The sequence below is a fragment of the Exophiala mesophila genome (assembly GCF_000836275.1).
Source record: "Exophiala mesophila strain CBS 40295 unplaced genomic scaffold supercont1.5, whole genome shotgun sequence".
NCBI lineage: Eukaryota > Fungi > Ascomycota > Eurotiomycetes > Chaetothyriales > Herpotrichiellaceae > Exophiala > Exophiala mesophila.
Window position 1 is genome coordinate 938,099 of NW_015622508.1, and position 21,485 is coordinate 959,583.

Here is a 21,485-nt window from a genome sequence, read left to right on the forward strand (position 1 = left end):
GATCACAGACAGTGTTCTGGAAGACTGGGCACACATGTAAAACACCATCAACGCCAAAACCCCATAAGTGTGGAATCGGTAAAGGTACTTAGTACTTACTACGGAGTAGGTAGGCAGGTATGGTTTACGGAGTAAGTTGAGAGCAGTACAGGACTTCGTCAGTAGTACTGGCTTCACCCCGTCCACCCCAGCATTCTTGGCATATCGGCCCCAGGGCCCACTTTGAGTCACGTGTTGTACGGAGTACTATTAATACTTGAATGTGCGAGCTGCAGAATCTACTTCGTATGGTACCTAATATCCATGCAGCCAGTAGATGCGTATTCCAGAACCGAATATACCGAACTCAACATGATCACTAGATAGAACTGACCGAGCTTTGAACACTAGGAAGATATCTACCGACCAGTTCTATTATTCCGTGTTTCTACACACAAACATCCCGCTTCGAATAAATGACCGATGTTGTCCAGTTCTAGCGACTCACATGGACTAAATTTTCTTGGAACTTCCATCACAACTTTGTCTTCTTTGAATTGTTTGTTCTTCCTGTCTGCTCTGTCGAGGGCGATGATGAGGATGAAGATATTTACGTCTCTCAACCATCAAATGTACTCTACTCTCGGTCCAAATACTGACACGCACTTGTACTCGCGCTCATCCTTGTGTGTCGTCAAGGCCACTTATGACCTTGACATGGAATGCATGCAATTGCTTGATACACTCCGTCCCATTGTCAATTTCAAGTCAAGCTGGATGCAAAACCACCTGTCCCCCAAAACACGTGCGTGCAGTGACACAAATCCATCTTTCTTCGGATATTCCTGCAGACCAATGCAACGCCATGCCTGTGCCGAAAATCCTCACATCAATATAGCAAGGAACGACAAAAAGTTCGCAGAGACCAGCCCATACCTCACACACAATTCAATGACCCCAGCTGCCTTTTCGAGCACCGGCACCCCATTCTGCGTTGGCTCCACCGAGTCGCCGCGAATGGTCGTCTGCGAAATTGGGGCTTTGTCGTGCCCATTCCTTGACGTAGAGCTTGAGAGCTTCCCATCGTTTACATTTGCCAATCACCTCGCTCTCATCTGCTCCATTTCCTTCCGGTGCTCCAACGTATCCCTTGGCATCCATGTTGGCGTCGTCCTTTCTCAGTTCTTCGACGGATATCCGGCTGATCTTGCTCAACTCTTCGTCAAACATGCGCGCGAGGGTAGGGTATCCTAGACTCAAATAGTTATAAATCTGTGTGATGACACTGTTGGAAAACTCGTCGTCAATCTGTTTTTCCAACATGAGTTTTCGGTCAATCGTGTCCGTAAACATGTCTCCGCCATCCTGGCTGCGTGGAGGGGTCAATGGGACCATGTGCAGCCCCCCGAAGAAGCGCTTCCGACTGGGTGTCTGTCGACCGGGCGTCTGGTTCCCTCGGCCCGGAGTGGCGACCTCAAACGGATTGCTTTTCTCCACCACTGGAGTCTGAATTCCACTTCTGAGGCCATCCTTGGAGCTCGAGGTCTGGCTCTGCGTACCCTGGCACAAGCCCATCCATAAACCTACTCCCGCATTGTTCCCCCGCTTCTTTTCCGCGGACCAAAGATGGGGGGATACCGGACTCGAGGCCTCATCGTCACTGTTCTGACTGCGAGGTCGTGGCGCCTGGTCTGGATCACACCGGGTCATCTTGGGTGAAATGGTATAAGGGAATACAATGTCGCTGCCAAGCATGGGAGGCGCTGCAGCAGCGCGCATCCGTGCAAGTTCTGAATCTTCGTCGAGACCACGAATCTTCTTTGCTTTCTTCACCCCCTTAGCCTCTAGATGATGTCTGGTCGCCAATGCAGCGGCACTAAAGCGGCTTTGCCCAGCAGTATCGGCCTTGAGGTCTCTCTTGGCTCTTTCAAGCTGTTCGTGATGCTTGCGCATGTTGGCCATTTCCAGATCCAGCTCAGCAGCCGATGACCGACGAAATGTTTGGACGTCGACACCTTTTTCGCCTTGGAACATGGGAACGGGCAATGGTCCGTCTATGTCTTCGTCGTGGGAGATGGCGAAATGATCCACTGGTTCGTGGGGCCGTTCGTTGATATATGCCGCCATGGCTTGTTCCTGCAATTCCTTTTCGCTCACCGTCTCAGCGGCCAACCGCAGCACGTACTCTGTGTAACTTTCTTGAGGATCCGCTCGAGTGATCCTACTACTCTCAACCTCAAAGGAGGATGGGGTGTCGCTCAATGAGGGTGCGTCGGAGCTTTCGTCTTCCGTGTTGGACTCGATCATGGGGAGGTCAGGAACGACAAAAGAGTGCTGTCGAGTGGCCTCGGGGTGCTTGCGAGCCAGAGCCGCCGCAGAAAAGCGTGACTCCTCTAGGCCGCCCACTGTATCTGCTTCTTCCTCTGATGAGACGGATAGCGGCTTTGGAGGCGGAGGACTCTGTACTTCCGGTGACTGGAGATGGACCCGACGGTATGACCCTTTTGCTGTCTCAAGTAATTCGGGGGAGAATCTACGTGGACCGCTGCCTCCCCGACTAGAAGTGGAAGAAACGTGAGGAGAGGTCTGGTCGGCGTCTTCGTCCGAGTCTCGACTGTCAGCTTTCCGCCGCCGTCTGATGGTGCTGGTCTCGACGGGTTCGACGGCGAACTTGCGACGTGGCTTAGGAGTGGTCTCAGAGTCGTCCCCAGAGTCTTTGGTTTTCTTCTCTTTGCTGCTCCTTGTGGATGTTTCCACCGGCTGAGCGGCGAATTTCCGACGTGCTTTGGGAGGAGTGGAGGGCTCGTCGATCTGTTGAGGTTGAGGTCTATCCTTACTCGTCTTGAATGTGGTCTCAATTGGCTGCGCAGCGAATTTCCGGCGTGCTGGTCGTGTGGGCAATTGAACGGGCTCAGCAGTATTCTGTGTGGGTGTAGAGTCAGGCCTGCTGTTGAGCATTCCAGGAGAGGTGGGATCGTCGGAGTAGGAGAAACGAGACTTGGAAGGTCTGGTAGGGTCGAGGCCGTTCACCATTGTGGTATCTCCATCATGGTCTATGTTGTTCTTTTGGGACGACCGTGAGCTTTCCTCAAAGGGCTGTGGGAGGAATTTACGAGGTTTCGTAGAGGAGGGCATGGCTGCTGTGCCTGAGGAAGAGCGGGAGGCTCCACCTGCCGGCGTCTCAGCTAAAGTCAAAGAGAGAGTATGGTGATCTTGCGTCTCGGAAGCCAGGGAATTCGAGGAAGGCGGGGGAGAAGACATTGTGTGGGTTGATCGGAGGGGAAGCTGGCATGTTCTCTCCGATCGGTCGATGATTGGCGAGTTAAGAAGACATGTGAGGATGATTCTCTTGGATGCGGATGTCGAAGAGTATCAAATGCGGGGGAAAGGCTGACCAGGGATATATCGGGCGTATACGGAGGAGGAAGAGAGTGGTGATGTTGAGGGATAGAGGATCAGAGGTCAGGAAAGGAGGTTGCAGTGGATGAGAAATGTCAGGTATGTCAGGTGGAGCCTCTGAGGGGAGGGGAGGGACAAGAAATTATGAAGGACGAATGAATCGCAAAGAGGAAGAAGAAAACGACGCGTGTGTGGTCTCGTGCGTGTATTGGTGTGAGGGTGTGAGGTGGCGGATAGCAGGGGCGTTGGATTGGAATCGAGATAGAAGCAAGCAAAGGGCGAGTGGGATGACAATGGAGGGACAGAATGAATAGAGTTGGGTGGAGTTGGAGTTGGAGGAATGGTAAGAAGGAACGGGCCAGTAACTGTGCTCGAGCTCTAATTCCCTTTCTCGTGGTGACCTGTAAAAGATCAACTGAGGATGTAGAGAAATAATGGTGAGTCGATACAATTTCCAAATGTGAGGAGTGTTCCAACTCTGATCAGATGCAGATGCAGTTGCAGTTACAAGCCACTCCTCGCTACCCACTACCCAAGAACGAACGCGAACAATAAGCACAATTGTGGGCGATGGAGCCACTACACAAGAACTACCAGCGATGACATCGACAAGAAACCTGGTCCTTAAGAAAGTGGATCAGATCGTAGTGGATGGAGAACAGACGAAGGACTAAGCAGAGTTCTGACTGGGCATTGACTAATCCTCTAAGGAGGTTAGGTAGGTAGGTAGCGACCTACTTACTCCGTAGATAGTCTTGGGGCGTCACTCTTGGCTCACGGGCCCGAGAGGGCTTCTACGGAGTACGTTCCTAGGGCTTTTTATTCTACTTACATACCTAGGCTATAGGGTGTTTTGGGGCAAAAGAGGTTGATGCATGTGCAAATGCTTTGCCACTGCCACCTATTCCTACAGCCTACAGCCTACAAACAGTAGATTGACGCCCTGCAGATGAGGCATACTTGCATGGTACCTACCTACTTCTAAGAGACTGGTAGGTACTCTAAGTAGGTACTGTCAATACCTTGACTCCTACGAGGACCCAGGGATCAAGTTATGTCCTTCCAATAGGTCGGTACCTAGGTAGGTACTACCGCATGTCTCAACCATCACCCATTAATGCCATCTCAAACCGAACCCAACCCTGCGTGCTCTGTGCCCTGCCTAAAGATCCACGACAAGACGCCCCGCCCAACGCACCATGGCACCAATGCATGCATCAGTGGTCTGTCTTGACTCAACCATCATTACGGTATACGCCGTCTCCCATTCTAAAAACCCACAATCATATCACAGGCACACAGGCGGTGGGAGTCATATCAAAGCCACCCGGCAGGCCAACACAGTCAGTTCCGAATGGAATGTCTGCTGATTGGACTTTTGCTCGTCACTGGCTGGAACGTTGATCATGGATGCCTGCATATCAACAGTTTTTTGCCTCTCAGGTCTTCTTCTTCTGGAGAAGAGGAACAAACAAAAAAATCCAACCAAAAGGAAAGCCGCCGACTGCCCATTCCCATTCTCATTCTCATTCGCATAACCCATTTCTCCGCTGGGCCTTTTAGCTTTTGGGCCTTGGACTTTGGACACCGCAACATGATCGTCGTCATCACTCCCTCTCTTCTCCTTCTCACCTCCGCACTCTTAGCCCATGCCTCATTTCAGTTCAACCGTGTTCAACCGTTCTCAACTCCAATTTCAAGTCTTGACTCATCATATTCGGGGTGAATCACCCGAAACAACACTCCATATGCATCTCGCAATAACCATGTCCGGATCAACGCGAATCCACACCACAAGTAGAAATCCTTGCTGATTCAGGACACCGCCTTAAAAGGACAAGTAACTACTAACCATTAGTCCCATCCACTAGACCCCTCGACCCATATTCCCTACTGGACTCGCAGATTCTGGACCCCCGGGACGAGCGTGCAAGCTTATCTACCTAACCGGGGCCAACGGGAGCCACTCCCACACCGAAAGATAATCATGTCGGATGTGCAAGACATGCTTCCCCAGATTATCGTTTCCTGTCCTTATCCTTATCCTTATCCTCCTACAGTCATTACCCGTCCCTAACTCATACTTCCGTACCCTGTAGTCCGTAGCCAGTACCTAGCCAATACCTAGCCGGCAACCTGCGTGCCTGTCCATCTCGTATGCCTGCCTAGGGTACCTACGATACGCCCTTCTCCCATTCTGATTCCCCCTTCTCCACTCCTCCGATCCGATTGATTCCAATATCATTGTCCATGCTTCAAATCTGATTCCCTCCGACTCCTCCCGATTATCAAACTCAAGACAGACATACGGTCCGTTCACTGTCAGCCACGCAATTGCACTAATCAATCAATCAATCATCATGCGTGGTACTTGGTTGGCATGCAGGCAGATCAAAGGGCGCAGACCATCTCACTGATTGAATCAGTCCTCGAAACCAAGCCCAGCCCAGCGCAGCCGCCTCCCGTAATCCGTCATCCGCATTCCTTCACGTGAAACCCATCCAACGCTGTGATAAGCCTGACGCGACCGCGACCGCGACCGCTCTTGTCTCCGCTTCTATCCGTCCCTCAAGCTGCAGGTCCAAGGAGTCGGGGTTGGGGCCAGGCCAGAGCCGCAATTGCGCACATGTCATCAACAACCACTGGAACAAACCACCCCCCTCCTCCTCGTAAACCGTAAACACATCATCAATCCGAATACTCCATCTGAGCCAACTCCGAGTCCTCTCTGACCAGAATTTTAGCCAATCCCGGTTCCATCTGCAAGCTAGACGACATGGTTCCGGGACCCGTACCAAATCCTGTACCTGACCCCGCAATGTCCGAATGACTCGAGCTGACGCGAAGACTACGTCGACGTTCACGTTCATGCACCAGTCCGGGGAAAGCCCGTGGTTCCTGTGCTGAAATGTGGGCGTCGGCCTGTCCATGAGCGACAGGGTGGAACGCGTTCGACATTGTCCGGGGTCGGACGGGCGATACATTACCCGCACTACGATCCACCAACGCGCTGGTCCACGACGTTGGTTGTCCTCGTGCCGTCTGCGCGGGCTGGATCGAATCGGGCACCGTAGCATAATACTGTCGTGGGGATTCTAGTGCTTCGATCGGCGTTTCTTCTTCTGCCGGGTTCGGTAGATTCGGCGTGCATCGGTCGAAATGGCTGAAATCTTGGGTGTATTTGGCGAGGAATGCGTGTTCTGCTCGTAGAGTTTCGTGTCTGAATGCTTCGCGCACGTCCGGGACGTTGCATTTGGATACGTCGTTGCCTAGCACGCCTGGAAGGTAGCAGTATTTTCCGAGCCAGCGTTGTTTCAACGATAATTCAAATCCGCATTGGTCGACCGAGTGTTTTGCCAGCTCGCACATGTCGATCGAGCTTAATTTGTAGATCTGTGCGGCAACCGAGTATTCTTCGATTAAGGGTTCCTTGGTGAATGCGAATTGCAACGGGTCATCCGTGGACAAGGACACGTTCAACCCCTTTTTGAAATAACTGATAAATGGGTTTCGGTCATAGGTCAAAAACAGCGCATTGTTGCTGAGCGGTGACATGGCAATGCCAATCTGCTCCAGGTAGAACGCATACTGGAGCATAGGCACCTTTCGTAAGGTGATGCCGTGACTGATGCTGTGGCAGCACAACAGCGCCGCTGCCAGGTGATCTGTGTCTCCAGCTTCGCCGCAATGGGGTCGGAGCAAAAACGTGTTGAAGCCACGTTGCTTCCGCCATGCGTTCAGCGACGTCATGTTGGCGTAGATGAAGTAGATCCAATATCCATATGGCGGATTCTGCTTGGTGTTCCACTCCTTGGGTGCTGGGAATTTGCGGTACAGTCGTCTCTCCACCTTGCTCTCATCATCAACACTATCAAATCCAATCACCCGTTGGAGGAAAACGTGGAGTTTGGGGTGCGATGCAGGATTCTGTGTCACCTCGAACAATGGTTGAAAGATGTTTTTCAGTAACTGCTCGAAATCTCCCATCGTCTTCATCGATTTGTACAGGGCGTATAGTCGGGGAATCTGAATCAGCCAACGAACGTTGTGGGAGAATAGTCGATTGTCCACAACCCATGCTGCGAGCGTGTCCCATTCCTGGAGGCTGCGCCCGTATATACTGATTCGCCATTCAACCTGTGTCGTTTAGTTAAACCCATGCCATGTGTATGCCTGGAAACTCACCATCTGGTACTTGCTCGACTCCAGATCCGATATCACCTCGCGCGTTATCTCGGCTAGGTATCGACCCTTGATGTGATTGTCCGTCTTCAGGAAGATGTCTCTCAATCTGGATTGGCCCACGGGATTGTATTTCAGGTTGAATTTGTCAAATCGGTGGAACGAATCGGTGTGAGCATGCATGTCCAACGTGTCGATACTGAGATCGTACGCCGTGAGATTGATGCTCTCAAACACCTCTTTCAGAGTCAACTCCTTGTCATCACGAACAATGACCGGGTCGTCTGGACATTTCTTCATCTTGCTCTTGATGAATCGCAACAAATGCTTTTGATTCATACATGCTGAATGATGAACGTGAGTGTCGACTTTTCTGACGTTGTAGAAGTCTCGATGAGGCACCTTCTTCGTCTCGGCGACTTCTTCGTACTCATTCAAGAGAGTGTAAAGGTTGTATCGACCTTCCAAGTATTGAAGACGGCGATATGCAAAGCTCTTTGCCGGGCCATCCGAGGCAATCTCCAGGATGGTGTCCAGATCCATGTAATAATCTCTCAAGGTAGGCACTTGAACCAAAGATTTGCCGTCACGATCATAGACCTGGTATACGCTCCCCTCATCCATTTCGAAGCGATGGCTACCGTCTTCTTCGGGAATGTAGCATTCATTTAGGTCGAAATCCTCACCAATTGCATGACCAGCTTTGCGAGCCTTTTTGGGGAAAGTAGGCGATGGAGGCCCCCCCTTTTCTGACCCAGCAACACTAGCACTAGTGGGCCATCTGTTGAGCTCGCCTGCATTGGTATTGGCATGTGCCCTGGCATCGGCCATGTAGAAACTGCTCGAGGTACTGTTGGGAGGTATAGGCTCTGTGGGTCTGATCTTGTGTTCATTCCAAACTGGATTGGGGGGAGGTGGATAAATCTCCCATAACTCGTCGTCCTTGGGATTAGCGCCTGGATTCTGATGAGACGCTCTCAAGTACTTCTGTCGCAGGTCGAGAAGAGTCTTGATCTTGTCACAAATAGCCTGGACTTCATTGATGATGCTTTCGTCGTTGCTTGCAAGTCCACCAGGGCCGGACCCTAGTCCAACCCCGGCGCCAGCCCCATGAACGCCCTCATGTGCTAGCAAGGGGTCCTTGAACTCGTGCGGAAGATGTGGATGCTTCCTATGGCTGCGGGCCGCTGCATCAGCAAGCAGGGTTGGATCTCCCTGTAAATCCTGGAAACTTCCAAGCTTCGCAGTGAGGGAAGGAAATGCCTCTTTGGATTGAGAGATCTGGATTCCACCTGGTGGAGGTGCTCTGTGACCGTGACCGTGATGGCTTGGCTTAGACGCTAGGCTCGAGGTGCGACTCAACGTCGAACCATGATCCAGCGATGTAGGCATGGTAAAGGACTTGCCCAGAGATTGAGGGGGTTCAAAATCCTTTTCTGACTTTGTGTCCATTCGATGGCGTTGAAAGATGAGTTTAGCATCAGCATATGAATCTCGTTTTTCAGTGCCGTAATGATAGAATGGATGTGGGATATGCTCGTCTGCTCCGAGTTCATCAGAAGAGTTGGAGTCACCAGTCTCGGGAGTATTTGTTTCTTGCTCATCGTCGTCTTCTGGAATTTGTGATGAAGTCTTACCGCTCCGCTTGGACGAGCGTGGCTCCTCCTCTGTTCGGCTCGTCACCCGGGCTGTGTAGTCATAGATGTCGGCCTCTTCGTCCGAGTCCACAGTATCACCGTGCGGCGTCTGGGGTAACGCAGAACTGCGGGTATCCATTGTTTTGATGTGTCAAACCTGGCTATTATAGTTCATAGGTTGTTAGGGGAATCAACAGAGGGAGATGACCATTCACCGGTGAGTGAGACGGTTGATAAGGATACTCTAGCAGATAAGCAACAAAATGAGAACTAATGGAGAGAGGGAAATGATGATAGCACGAAGGAGTCTAAGGAGAGAAGCACCGACGACGCCAAAAGAGATTTCGATGCCCTTGAAACGTCTGGAGCTTTTGGACGACGTTCAGAAGGGATGAATATTGATGGTGAATTTGTGGTACAGAGTCGTAGCGCTAAGGATGCACGTGGCCAATCACGAGTGCGGGCACACAGGAGTCGGCGTCCCCCGACTGGAGCTTAACTGAACATTAGGCATCAGAAGCCGCCAATTCCGGTGCCATTTTCTCTTTTGAGCCCTGGAGATGACGCTAGGTTAGGGCTTTCTTTAACCCTATGATATCACTCTCTGAGAGTCCTTTTGCCCCAAGCTAAGCTTTGCTCTAGGTGATCCACCGTGAATACGAAGCTACTGTTGTCTTCTAGAAAACACAACAACAACCTCCCACTCTGATCCTTTCCTTTTAAAGACAAGAGAACCTGTTAGTGACATTTGTTCTTTTGCTGGCCTAAGACTCGACATGGGAACAGTGCAATCGACAAGGAAACTGTAGTGGTAACGGTAATGGTAGTGGTATTGATGATGACCAGAGTGGCCCTAGTTGAGGTTTTGTCTGGTAATAACAATGAGCAGGGGATGAGGAGACGGCATAATTCTCACAACTGCCTAGTTGCCCACCGATCATTCATCCACCACTAGCTGAATGACATGACACATACAGCAGAGAACTTCTAGGGCGTGGTTTTGCAACGATGCAACCATGTTCGGCCTCCCAACTCTCGCCTTGAGAAGTTTCTTCCCTCCCCACACCCCAACCAAGCCTTTTCGATGATGGTCATGTGTTTGGGGATCCGAGAACCACAGCCAGGCATGAAATTCATAAATGATGCTCATGTCCATGCTTGCGTCAAGTCCTCAATCCCTCGGGCTGCTCCATCAGGCAAGCCCACCACACCTCGAGTCAAAAACATCCACACCCTTGATGTTGTGCCGTGCAGCAGCAGAATGGGCTGGGATGCAGAACGAAAAAGAAAATATGTGCAAATGGTATATCTCAAGTGACAGTCAAAACAAATCAAACCCAGGTGTCAAATATACCCAAATGTTCATGGCCCGTCATGTCTTCAGTACGCATATCCACCCCTCATGTCTAGAGCCGTGCAAGACCTTGTGTCCGATCATAGCGTGTTGGAGAAATCGCCTGGCATGTGGAGTCGTCCAGGCTTAGGGCCGCCGAAGCTGCTGAAGGCTGTTGTTCATGCTTTGAGGAGCGTCTTCTCATCCATAAAAGAGGAGATGGGAACCGATTTTGATGAAACGAGGTTGGGTCTCTTGACGCGGAGTACAGCATCTTGGTCGGTCATCCGTCGACCAAGGGCTCTCTCGACCTTGGCCCCCAGACTCAGCTTGGAGAGATCGTCGGTCTTCTTTTGGCTGGGCACAAATCGTTGCTGTTGTAGGTGTTTGTTCTCGAGTCTGTCCAGGCCTTGTGTCAATTGTCGGATTTCAGCCATACCGGTGTCAGCAGACGGCAGAGAGTTGGCAGTATTGGTGGTGGCGAAGGAGGGGGAGGCAGAGTATGTCGAGTATCGCTTCGAGGTGCGTTTGGACGAATTGATCTATAGAAGTCAGTGGTTAGGTCAAGAAACATCAGCGCCTAGAGTGCTTCGACTCTGGTGTCAACATACACTTGGTGCCATGATTGGCCTTTGGGATTCGAGGGATCGACGAGACATCATTGCGAGGTTATAAGTATATTGGGATGGGAGACCTCTCCTGGTGTTGTTGCTAGGTTGACTGGGAGCGCCAGGCAGAGGAACCGGAACTTATATGGAACTCAGGCTTCTTGGTGAACCGTGCTGAGTGATAGGCCGGTGGATGCAGGGACGCAGTTTATCCACGAACCACCAAGCTGAAGGAATATGCGGTTGGAGGGACAGTCTTGAAAGTGGTTGAGAGAGAAAGCAGGTCCAGAAGTCTAGGACGGGAAGTTTGATGATCAGCGGATCGATCGAGGTTGGCGTTTGTTTGACGTGCCGTCCAAAGTCCGTTGTTTGGTAGTCTTGACGTTGTGTGAAGATGATCGGCAGCACTTGATTCGACCCGTTTGCAGGCAAAATGACCTGACAGGCAGTCGACAGAAAATGACGGTAAGGTGTGACGGCGACGAACAGGTTTGCAGGAGGTGGTGTGGAAAAGGGAGCCTAGGTAGCGTGACAAAAGGCAGGGTCGGTGAGGGTCGGGTGAAGAGGGACGAGTGCGGTGGTATGGGCCGTGCCGGTTGCTTGGGGCGGAAAAGAGTGTTACGCGATGAAACTTGTAGGATGTAAGTTTATGACTGTGACTGGAGTTAACACCGAGGTGGTGAAGTAATACCAGGTCCAAGAGAGCGAGATCTTGGGCGCTGGTGAAGAGATGACCCCAGTATCTATATGTTCTCGCTATCTGCAGCTGTAGTCTCGTGGCAGGCACCCAGGGTGAAGGAAATGTTGATTTGGGCAAGGATAGCAAGTGGGCGGCTTGGAGGTTTACTAACGAGGGTGGTTAATACTAAATAAGGTTGCAGACAAGGCATCTGCAGCAGTGCAGCAGTGCAACACCATCAACCTTGATGGTCAAGGCGCGATCAGGCGAAAGCGGCCCCTTGCAAGGTGCGACCCGAACGTGGCTACGAATACTCGGTCATTCGATCGACGATAATAATAATAATAACACTTGGTAAGAGCTGGGATGACAGTGGAGTCGAGACAAGCAAATCAGCCCCAAAAGTCGACCTGCCGTGCTAGTCAAATGGGCACCAGAATGGGGAGATCCAGGGCATGCCCGGCCCAAGGACAAGTTAGCGGGGCACCATTTCCCTCTAGGCGGGTGTTTAAAATGCAGGTTGGCCAGGCACGTCTGGAAGGCCCCGGGCCATTGGCCTGTCAAACCACGAGTTTCAACCCATCAAAGCCTAGCCTGTGGGTCAACTGGAGAGGAAAGAAGGCCAAGAGTCGAGTTGCCCGAGAGGTTTCCAGGCCCCTCGACTTCGATCCTGACTTCTCGTGGATTGCCCCTGGGGGATTTGGCCAAGGGTTTCGACGACGCGGAGATGTCCTGGCTGGAGGCTTAGAATGGCAGTCAAATAGTGTCCGTAGTCGCTGACTTGACATAAGAATGCTCAGGATTATCCTTGCAACTCTTTGGGTTCTGTGGGAGATACTTACTGCAGTTTTAGTTGACCTCGAGTTGAGGCGTGCGGCGTGCGGCTTGACTGCTCCAGCGACAGCTTTTAGCTTCCGAGAAGTGCAACGCTTCCAGCCGCTGGGTACCCGTATACATGCCTAGGCTTTTGCTTTGGTCCATTTCTTTCACACAATGGCGGAAAAAATGGTTCAAACCGGGATACAATCATAGCCACCACAGAACGTGAAGTCGTACCTAGGGGATGTTATCATTGTTAACAACCCAAGAATGCATGTGTCCAAAGAGTCAGCCATGCACCCTGAGTCTGTGCCCCCAATGCGTGGCCGTGGTGCAGGTGGCTTCCACGCTTCCAGGGGCCCTTGTCGTAGGTCCACCGCTATGGCCAGGGCCGAGGGGCCACGACGGCCACGACGGCCACGGGGGAGACTCCATTCTAATTGCTTCAACGAGTTCCACGTGGCCGAGGCCGCTGGAGCCTCTACGGAGTAGAGGGGCGGGAGTCCGTGGGCTGCGGCCCCTTCGGCCCACGCCAGAAGGACACGACATCCACCGTTCACCACCGTTTCACCCCCAAAAAAGTAAAAATATTCAGAGTTTCCAGGTGACATTTTCACTATTGGTCGAATCAACAGCAATGTTCAAGCCTCTTCACCTCAAACCACGCAGCTCCAAGTGGTTTCGTTTATGCATGCAGCTAAGCTCGAGGTTCGTGATTTCCGAGGCCAGAACATTTTTGACAGCCAGCCTCAAACTCGCTTAACTGTACGGAGTAGTGTCAATGTCTTGAGTGAAAAAATCGAGTTGTTCTTTTGTGCCATTGCTCGCATGGACATTCCTTCGGAAGGCGTTTCTGATGCAAGTAAACCATGCCACGTGTGGGTTCTCTTTCCCACGAGATCAATAGCCGTTTCGAGCTTCAGGTTTTGACAGCCGTGGTTTGGCATGTCTATCTAATGCCATTCGTCGAATGAGGTATCTACGTAAATGCCCAAAAGTTCATGCCAGGGACCTAATTACTCGCATCGTCGATGCAGCACGTCAGATATGCATCTCGGCTAACACCACCCTCGGATCCCAGGCTTTTGAAACGTCGGAAGAAGATGTGAGTGAAATAGGGATACTCCGGACGGGATGAAAGTGCGACAGTAACAAAAAACATATGATCTTTTTCTGGCCGAGTCCTACCTTGGCTCGCAGCTTTACTATACTTGAAGTCTTAGTGACTGGACACCAGGAAACAGACCATGTGTGGTATAAATATGTACCATCTGTTGTTGGATCTCTCAGAAGGCTGATCAATTCTTGGTAATTCGTAAATAATATCCCTTCGTAGACCCCATGACAAGTTTTCGACAGACAACAAGGGGCCATCGTAATAACAATAATGCCTGTGCTTGCAGGAAACATCGGATGTAAATATTCCAACACACATCCCGGTCAGTATGGAACCTGCCGCGCCGTGTGTGTCTGACTCGGTCATCTCCCCGCTGTCCAACCATGCAGTCTCAAATTCCTAGGGTCAGCACAGAAGATTTTCAACGGAACCATGTACTTTGTGATCTGGAGATTCATTGTTATAAACACTGCCTGACTGAGGCTGAGGCATTAGTGAGAAGCCTGCAGCTGCATGGCATGTATAGCCCAGACATGTGAGTAGACGCTTGGGCAGCCTGGGGCGCCACTGAGATTCAACTCTCGCTGCACGAGGGTAAATTCCGGTGAGGGACGATTCGAGTGCCCTCTCACCTTTACCTGTGCCAGCTCTTCAACGCAACTCTGACATTGTCAAGTCCTTTCCACCTCGCTCTTCCAGATCACACCTCGGCGAATCCCCTAGTCAATCAAATGACAAACTGCTTGTCCTAGGCTCCGGTCCTGACTCGAGTGCTCTGTCTCCAAACCTTTACTCATCGCCGAACCATGATCCATGAATTCCTTGAGCCCAATCATTAATGGTCATGGTGAAACCCCAAGTTTTTGCAAGCCAAAAGGCCAGCCCTCCAACAACTCCAAAACTTCCAACAACCTGGAGAGCTATCCAGCCCCTCGTCCGCATACTATCCTGCCACCGAAGTAGTCCAAGAGGATCATGCATCTGGTAGGTCGGTACGTCGCCATAGCCCATGGCCATTCGTGAACCCTTATGTACAAGCGCCTGTTGGATTTCCGGTGTCACAATCTTACCGTCTCGAATCTCCTCGCCCATCCTCTCCACCAGCCAAATCGCTCGCTCACCTCTTGCCATTCTCTCATACCGCTCTCGTTCACGTTGAAGGCTCAACTGCAATTCACCTGCCCATTTAGACAGCCGGACTTGGGCAATTCTCTCTTCTCGCTGGGTGTGATCCGCTAGCTTGGCTAGTGCCCAGCTGTTGGACGTGTTGAGAGATACCTCTGAGCCTAGCGGCAAGAGCAGGCCGGAGTTGCTCAGTGAGGTTTGTATCGGTGAGGCCAGAGTAGAGTTGTGCACTGAACGAAGAGAGGGGCTTGAGATGCTTGTCAGCTTGGGGTGCGCTGCGTGCCATGCAATCAATTTTTTCGCTGCCGTGTGTCGTAGATATGCCACAGTCTCGGGCTCAAACAGCTGCTGTACCAATACCCCAAGTTCTGATGGTAATAGCGGTTGAACATACTCTGGTGACATCAGAAGGGAAGCGTCCATGGTGTCTAGATCTGGCCCATTGACAGAAGTCACTGTGTATGGAGCGGTGGCCTCAGTTCGTTGTTCAACCCCTACCCCAAAGATCATGGGCACCCTCGGCAGACTTGCAAGGCCTGCATCCAATGCTTCTTTTACACTGGCTTGTTCCTCGGGAGAGAGAAGATCTGATCGGGCGACGAGTGGAATGACGTTACACAACTCAGATAACTGCTGAACTTGATAGCAGTCGTTTTTGAGATTGTCTATCCTTGTCAGTAGAAGCTCAGTCAGGCAAAAGTCAGGTCAGTTACCAACCTTTGGATATCAGGTAGAGTATTACATCAACATGTGAAGAACCCCTACCGCTCAATAGTCCGGAGAGTTCACTGCCAAGTTGTTCGACCGAGACCATTGCGTTGACGAGCTGTTGCTCGACATAGTGCACGATTTTGTCGAGTTTGGAAGAGTCAGGAGTGTCCACGAAGCAGAGGTTTCGTTCCAGTACGGAATCGCCAAGGCTCTTCCTTCGTTTCAAGATACGACTCTCCTCGATATTGGACCACCATGCGGGATATGGTTTCGTACTGGCATAGATCTCGCTAACTTGACCATGAGAGCCCTTTAGATCTCGTTGAGAGCTGTGAAGAGTGCTTGAAGGGGACAGTGGGTCGACATGGACGATATCTTCGCAGACTTGAACAATCGACTTGATAAGCGAGGATTTACCCACCCCTGCCAGATAAGTCAGTAGAGTCTCCTGTGCGATTGGGCATTGACAGACCTTTGCGTCCAGCAACGAGAATCTTGAAGCGTCCCAATTGCTTTCCCCGACTTGTGAATGGGCGTCGACTGGGCATCTTAATGCTGGGCATGATCAATTCAGGCTGGCTATCTTGCACCTTGGCAGGACTCTCATCCTCATCGTCCTCATCACTCGAAGCCACGGCTTGACTTCCAGTATCGTCTATTGTCAGCTCGTCATCGGATCTATGTACTGATTTGGACGATGCAGATTTCGGGCTAGCAGGAAGTGAAATGTCTCGTGACGGGATAGGCGAGGGGGTGACATCTCGCTGCCGGGCTGGCATGTTGTGCTCATTGCTCCCTGAAGAGGATCTTCTTTGCAGAGGAATATTTGTACCAGGTTTAATGGTTGATCTTCTCCGGCTCCCGCTTCTTGGTTGCCCTGGCCGGCATGGTGTCTGCTTAGAGGGGCGCTCGGCTTCTTGGATAAGATCTTGTAATGTGCTGACTGGGGGAGACGAAGACGAAGCAGGTGTGGGGGACGAACTACTCTGGCGTTCAGAGGAGAGTTTCGAGGAATCGGATTCTCGAGTGAGGAAGAAGGTCGTGGGCGTAGGGTTGGGTCGTTCGCCTGGGATGGAGGGAGACTCGGTGAGAGAGGGTTTGCGGGGACGCGGATCGCCGTTATCAAGGCCGACGCTCGGTCTCATCGTGGGACATTGATTATCAGTCTGACGATAGAGAGGCCGTGGAACAGGATTGGCAAGTTGAGAGGGATCGAGTTTGTCCTGGTCGTCCACAGGCTGGGGTGTTAACTTGAAGGACAATCGGACTGGTGGAGGGAGGTTAAGGACACCAAGTGGTGAGTGACTGACGTACGGACAAGATCGGTGCAGAGTGCAGGTGCAGGGCTTACGGCTGAGGAAGGCACGGATGGCCGCTATCAGGCCGACTTAGTCACTCGTCAATCAGGAGCCACCCCACCATTTCATTGGCTCAGATTGGCCTCCAGCCTGCCCCCCCCCCCCCTCCAAGATCTGTTGTGGTAATAATGATGTGCTGCATCTCTTACCCCACGTCTGCCTGGTCTGCCTTGACTGCCTGGATTGCCTGGGGATTGATGGTTTGTAATAAAGACCTCCTATCTAGAATACCCTTCTCCCTACGTACCTTGTATACATAGAACTCCGAGAAATCAACCTTGATGGGCATGAGCACCAAGAGCTACTAGCCACCATCATTATTTCTCATCTAATTCGAGCTGATGTACAGTACAAACTTCCACCCCACCAAGGGTATCCTGGGACAGACGTCTGCAAATAACCCTGATGGATACAAAAGTACATGATTCTGCTGCCAGACGTCGCTGTGCCCCGACCCTGTATAACCTGACTGAGATAGAATGTTCGAGGCTGAGATCCCTGCTCGAGCTGCACTATCAGCCTGTTTCTGTTCCTGAAAAAAATAATCCCACGTCGGTATTGCTCCTTCCACCCGAGAGCTTGCTATGCGAAAAAAATCCTTGCATGACGGGGAACATGAGTCAATCAACTTTTTTCCAAATGCGCCGGCTCAGGAAGTCATGGAAATCATCTCCTTTACTTTTGTGAATTCTCCAAGGGGTCTGCCACTTGCCTCATTCGCACGCAGTCCGTCTGGGAGATGTAGCAGTCGAGGTCGAGAGTGGGACGAGGAGCACTTAGACCGATGCAACAAGTCTTCCTTGAGCATTTCATGCGGTCGGGGCTTGACCGCGTCCTTTGGGGGTAACATTGCCAGGCTTGCCTCCACGGGCTTGGAAATTGCCACGACCTCCATCTTTGGCAAAATTTCCACCACGTCCACCTCCACGAGGGGTGTTTCTCCCTCCACCGCGAGCAAAGGCTGTGTTGGCACCGCCATATGCGTCAGGTCGGGGGCGTCTTTCTTCTACATAGACCAGCTCGGTGCCGATCTTGTGCGGGTTTGCAGCCGAGGCTGCTGCATAGCCCGCTGGATTGCTGAATTCAGCAAAGGCACAATTCTGTTCATGTCAGCGGCTAGCCAATACGGTGAAAAGGATGGACTCACCCTCTGCTTCGAAATATCAAAATACTTAATCTCGCCATATCGTTCGAGCGCTTTGCGAAGAGCCTCACCATCGACCTTGTCGGTCACATTCTTGATATATGCAAGTGTGATTTCTTCGGGTTTGTTCTGTGGCTTGGCCTTCTTGCCATGGTCAGCTGTTTGCCAACCGTTGCTCTGAGCCACAGAGGCTGCGCCAGCGTCGGAGACAGCGGCCGCCGGGGAGGATTCTGCAGATGTCTTTGCCGGCTGTGCGGGTTGAGCAGGACGTGCAGCCTTGTTCGAGGTGGTTGTGGTGGTTGCTGGAAGTGCAGGGACAGCTGGGGCTTTAGCACCTCCACCCAACATACTTGCCCAAGTTTTCTTTGCAGGTGGGGCCTCTGGAGCAGGCGTGGTTTCAGCGGGTGCAACAGCAGCAGCAGTGTCTTCGACCTTCTGTTCAGAAGGCGCAACAGGTGCAGCTTGGACATCGGCATCTTTGGTAGATTCCTGGGGAACCTCGTCGTGGGAAGCAGGTTGGTCAACCTCGGCGGGCACAGAAGCACCATTGACTTCGGCATCGACGGCTGAAGGTACTTCTTGCTTTTCGAGCTTCTCATCCACCTGTTCGGCAGCAGTTTGGGTGGTGACGGCCTCCTTAACCTCAGGCTCTGCTGCAGCAGGGCCATCAAGTGGGGTAGGCGGCTCCTCTGCAGGAATCTCTTCTTGAGTCTGCTCGTCTTCAACAATCTCATCTTCCTCATCCTTGAGATATCGGAAAATATCGTTCAGAACAAAGTAACCATTTGGCTGCTCAGCGAGAACAAAAGTTTGGACAAATTTGTGATGAGGTTCGGATTTGTTTGACATCTCGCCAATGACTTGGACAACGATGTTGGAGAAGGAAGACTGGGAATCGACATTGAGGACGCGAACTTTGCACTCGTGAAAGTCGAGGGTTTTGATCTTGTCGCTAATAGCCTGCCATATTGTTAGAATAGGGTTCATCGAGGTCACCAAGAGATCACAAGACATACCTTGCTACCAACGGCAGGGATCACTTTATCAGCTTCGACGCCAGAGACTAACTGCGACTTCTTGGAGTAGAACAGGTGGATCTTTTCGGGGCTCTTTGAAAGGGTGGTATAATATTGCTCAACAAAGTACCAACCGATCTCCTGGGGATCTGCCTTTTGGGCAGAGGTGGAGGTGGTAGTACTTTGGCTGGCAGACGGAGCATGCGCTGGTGCAGACGGCGTTGATGCGGCAAGCTCAGCTGGCTGGCTGAACTGGTTGTTCGCATACAAGCCATTGACAGGAGTAGCGTCGTTGGCCATGGTCGCAATCAGAAGGAAACGGATAGGAAGATCGGTGGTGCGTCAAGGGAGTCGAGCTTCTGGTTCGAAGAAGAGGACAGCGTCGAGGCTTATCTAGAGGATAAGAGGATAAAAGAGCCTTTGTGTTTGAAAATGCCCGACGAAATGAAGACGGCCAAAGAATGTGTGTAGATGAAGATGAATGCTGGCCGCAAAGATGGCAAGGTCTGGTCAGGAAGAATTTGGAGAGTGGAGGAGAGATGCGCGTGGGAAACAAATCAAGGGAAGAAGAACCACTTAAGATTGGTTAATGCAGCTGTGTGAGGACGAATCAAGGATCCTAAGTGGGATTGTAGAAAACACTTTTGGATTGAGAGTGTGGATGCAGCAATAGCAGCAATTGGGAATTAGTGGATGAAAATAAAATCGTGGAGGTGGAATTACTTTCAGAATTGAGTGCAGCAGTGGCAGCGGCAGTGGCAGTAGCAGAATGGAAGGAGCCGTCGGTCGCAGGGCGAATAATCGCAGAACCGAAGAGAATCAATAAGGTCACGCTGCGGGCTATTCAGATCCTGTGATTCGCCGTACTTTGAATTTCCGAGGTCTTGGAAAATAGAGCGGAGTAGGGGTGCTGGGGAACGAAGAGCCTCATGCGGCCCGAGCATTGCGGAGAAGGCTGCGACTGAGGTCTTTATTACTGGAATAATGACTGATCATCGTCTATAATCAAAAGGGTATGATTCGTGTCAATGTACTACAGGTATATAATTTGAAGCTTACTATCAAGCTTCTCCCATCACCAGCTCTATGTCTTGTCTGAAGAAAACACCTACTTGCCCAAGCAGGTAAATGAGTAGAGAGATCTCGTTGATGGAAACCTGTGATCGAGGTGTCGAGAGCGACACATCCCTGAATCCCATCTTAAGGACGAAAAGCCGCTCACATAAAGGCCGCTGTCCCGCCAGAGGCTGAAGTGGCTCTTGCAATCAAGACTGTTATGCACAGCCGCATCCTGTTGCCATATAGCTGGTTCGTGAGCTTGAGCCCCCGACATTAGATGTCGATAGGCCATTCAGTTCTTGCCCACAAATCTGCAGAAACAGATGGCAATACGGGCTGCTGCCGACACAAGCACGGGATGGGATAGAGGTGAGATTGCAGCCAGGATCAAGTCCGCCAAATTGAACATTGTCCTGCGCGATGACGTGCCTTTTTGTGTCTGCTGAATAGACGCAGAAGGCCATCTAAAAGATGAGAATCTGGCCTTAGAATCGACGTTGCTGTTGCACATCGTTGTAGTGAGGTTCGCTGAAGAGCTGAAGAATAGTGGACAATAATGCCATCATTCTAAAGCTATTTTCAGTCGGCAGATCTTCAGTAAAACCCTGGAGTACGAGGAGGGAGCTCTGTCGGGACTGTCTGCTGTCCTTGAGTCCTGTCGACAGAGTCATTGATGGGATTTGCGTCTTGCTTTTCACGAGCCAACCGTTCACTCTCTTCCCTAGACTTCTTCTTATTGTTCTGCCATATCCTGTCTTCCTCTTCAAGCTCGCGCAAGGCATCCTCCCATTCACGCTCCTGAATCTCGTCTCCAGTTCCAAGCACCTTTTCAACGTCCACCGGTTCACCTTTTTGCAACTTCTCTACCACCTCCCTTAATCGGTTCAGCTTGAGGTCGGCCTTGCGCATGAAAGTGTTAAAATCCTGTTGCACTCCCATGATCCGGATTGACTGAGAGCCAATGAAGAGGTAGATCCAGATAAAGTAGCTTGCAGGATTTGTCTTCTTGACCTTTCCACCCGTTTCGGACCGTCTCGTCAATCGATCACGCAGAGGCTTGGGTACGATCGAGTGCCAGAATGAGGATTGAGCCATCTTGGGGACGTGAGATGGTTGGGCGGAGTCATGCTGTAGTCGGCGGAAGGAATAGCGTTCGATAGGGTTGTGACGCCGACATGGTCTGAGTACACCGCCTCGAAGAGCAGGGAGAGCTAAGGTTCTCATTGCGCAGTACGGATCCCCAGTATCCCATGGGTTGAGTTCCTCGTTGTCGTCGATCCTGCATCTTCTCTCAACTTTCTTCCGCCGATGCCAAGAAT

At 51.4% G+C, this 21,485-nt stretch overlaps 6 protein-coding genes across 6 annotated transcripts; all 6 read right to left on the reverse strand.

Moving 5' to 3' along the window:
* Nucleotides 1-533: 533 nt before the first annotated feature.
* PV10_07113 (uncharacterized protein) lies at nt 534-3,794 on the reverse strand. The gene has a single exon (XM_016371975.1). It carries the CDS (start codon nt 3,238-3,240, stop codon nt 928-930), a length of 2,313 nt encoding a protein of 770 aa, XP_016221307.1. The 5' UTR covers nt 3,241-3,794; the 3' UTR covers nt 534-927.
* An 850-nt stretch (nt 3,795-4,644) lies between these two features.
* On the reverse strand, nt 4,645-9,560 carry PV10_07114 (AMP deaminase). The gene is made up of 2 exons (XM_016371976.1): nt 7,564-9,560; nt 4,645-7,515 (listed from the first exon to the last, which is right to left on the reverse strand). The coding sequence occupies exons 1-2, from the start codon at nt 9,334-9,336 to the stop codon at nt 6,067-6,069; spliced, it is 3,222 nt and encodes a 1,073-aa protein (XP_016221308.1). The 5' UTR covers nt 9,337-9,560; the 3' UTR covers nt 4,645-6,066.
* Nucleotides 9,561-9,942: 382 nt separating this feature from the next.
* On the reverse strand, nt 9,943-11,967 carry PV10_07115 (uncharacterized protein). Its single transcript, XM_016371977.1, has 2 exons — nt 11,142-11,967; nt 9,943-11,072 (listed from the first exon to the last, which is right to left on the reverse strand). The coding sequence occupies exons 1-2, from the start codon at nt 11,190-11,192 to the stop codon at nt 10,710-10,712; spliced, it is 414 nt and encodes a 137-aa protein (XP_016221309.1). The 5' UTR covers nt 11,193-11,967; the 3' UTR covers nt 9,943-10,709.
* Nucleotides 11,968-14,025: 2,058 nt separating this feature from the next.
* PV10_07116 (uncharacterized protein) lies at nt 14,026-16,889 on the reverse strand. Its single transcript, XM_016371978.1, has 3 exons — nt 16,062-16,889; nt 15,596-16,012; nt 14,026-15,543 (listed from the first exon to the last, which is right to left on the reverse strand). Exons 1-3 carry the CDS (start codon nt 16,732-16,734, stop codon nt 14,543-14,545), a joined length of 2,091 nt encoding a protein of 696 aa, XP_016221310.1. The 5' UTR covers nt 16,735-16,889; the 3' UTR covers nt 14,026-14,542.
* Nucleotides 16,890-17,219: 330 nt separating this feature from the next.
* Nucleotides 17,220-19,867, reverse strand: PV10_07117 (uncharacterized protein). The gene is made up of 3 exons (XM_016371979.1): nt 19,108-19,867; nt 18,095-19,051; nt 17,220-18,047 (listed from the first exon to the last, which is right to left on the reverse strand). The coding sequence occupies exons 1-3, from the start codon at nt 19,405-19,407 to the stop codon at nt 17,757-17,759; spliced, it is 1,548 nt and encodes a 515-aa protein (XP_016221311.1). The 5' UTR covers nt 19,408-19,867; the 3' UTR covers nt 17,220-17,756.
* Nucleotides 19,868-20,107: 240 nt separating this feature from the next.
* On the reverse strand, nt 20,108-21,410 carry PV10_07118 (uncharacterized protein). The gene has a single exon (XM_016371980.1). The coding sequence runs from the start codon at nt 21,388-21,390 to the stop codon at nt 20,761-20,763; it is 630 nt and encodes a 209-aa protein (XP_016221312.1). The 5' UTR covers nt 21,391-21,410; the 3' UTR covers nt 20,108-20,760.
* Between the last annotated feature and the right edge of the window lie 75 nt (nt 21,411-21,485).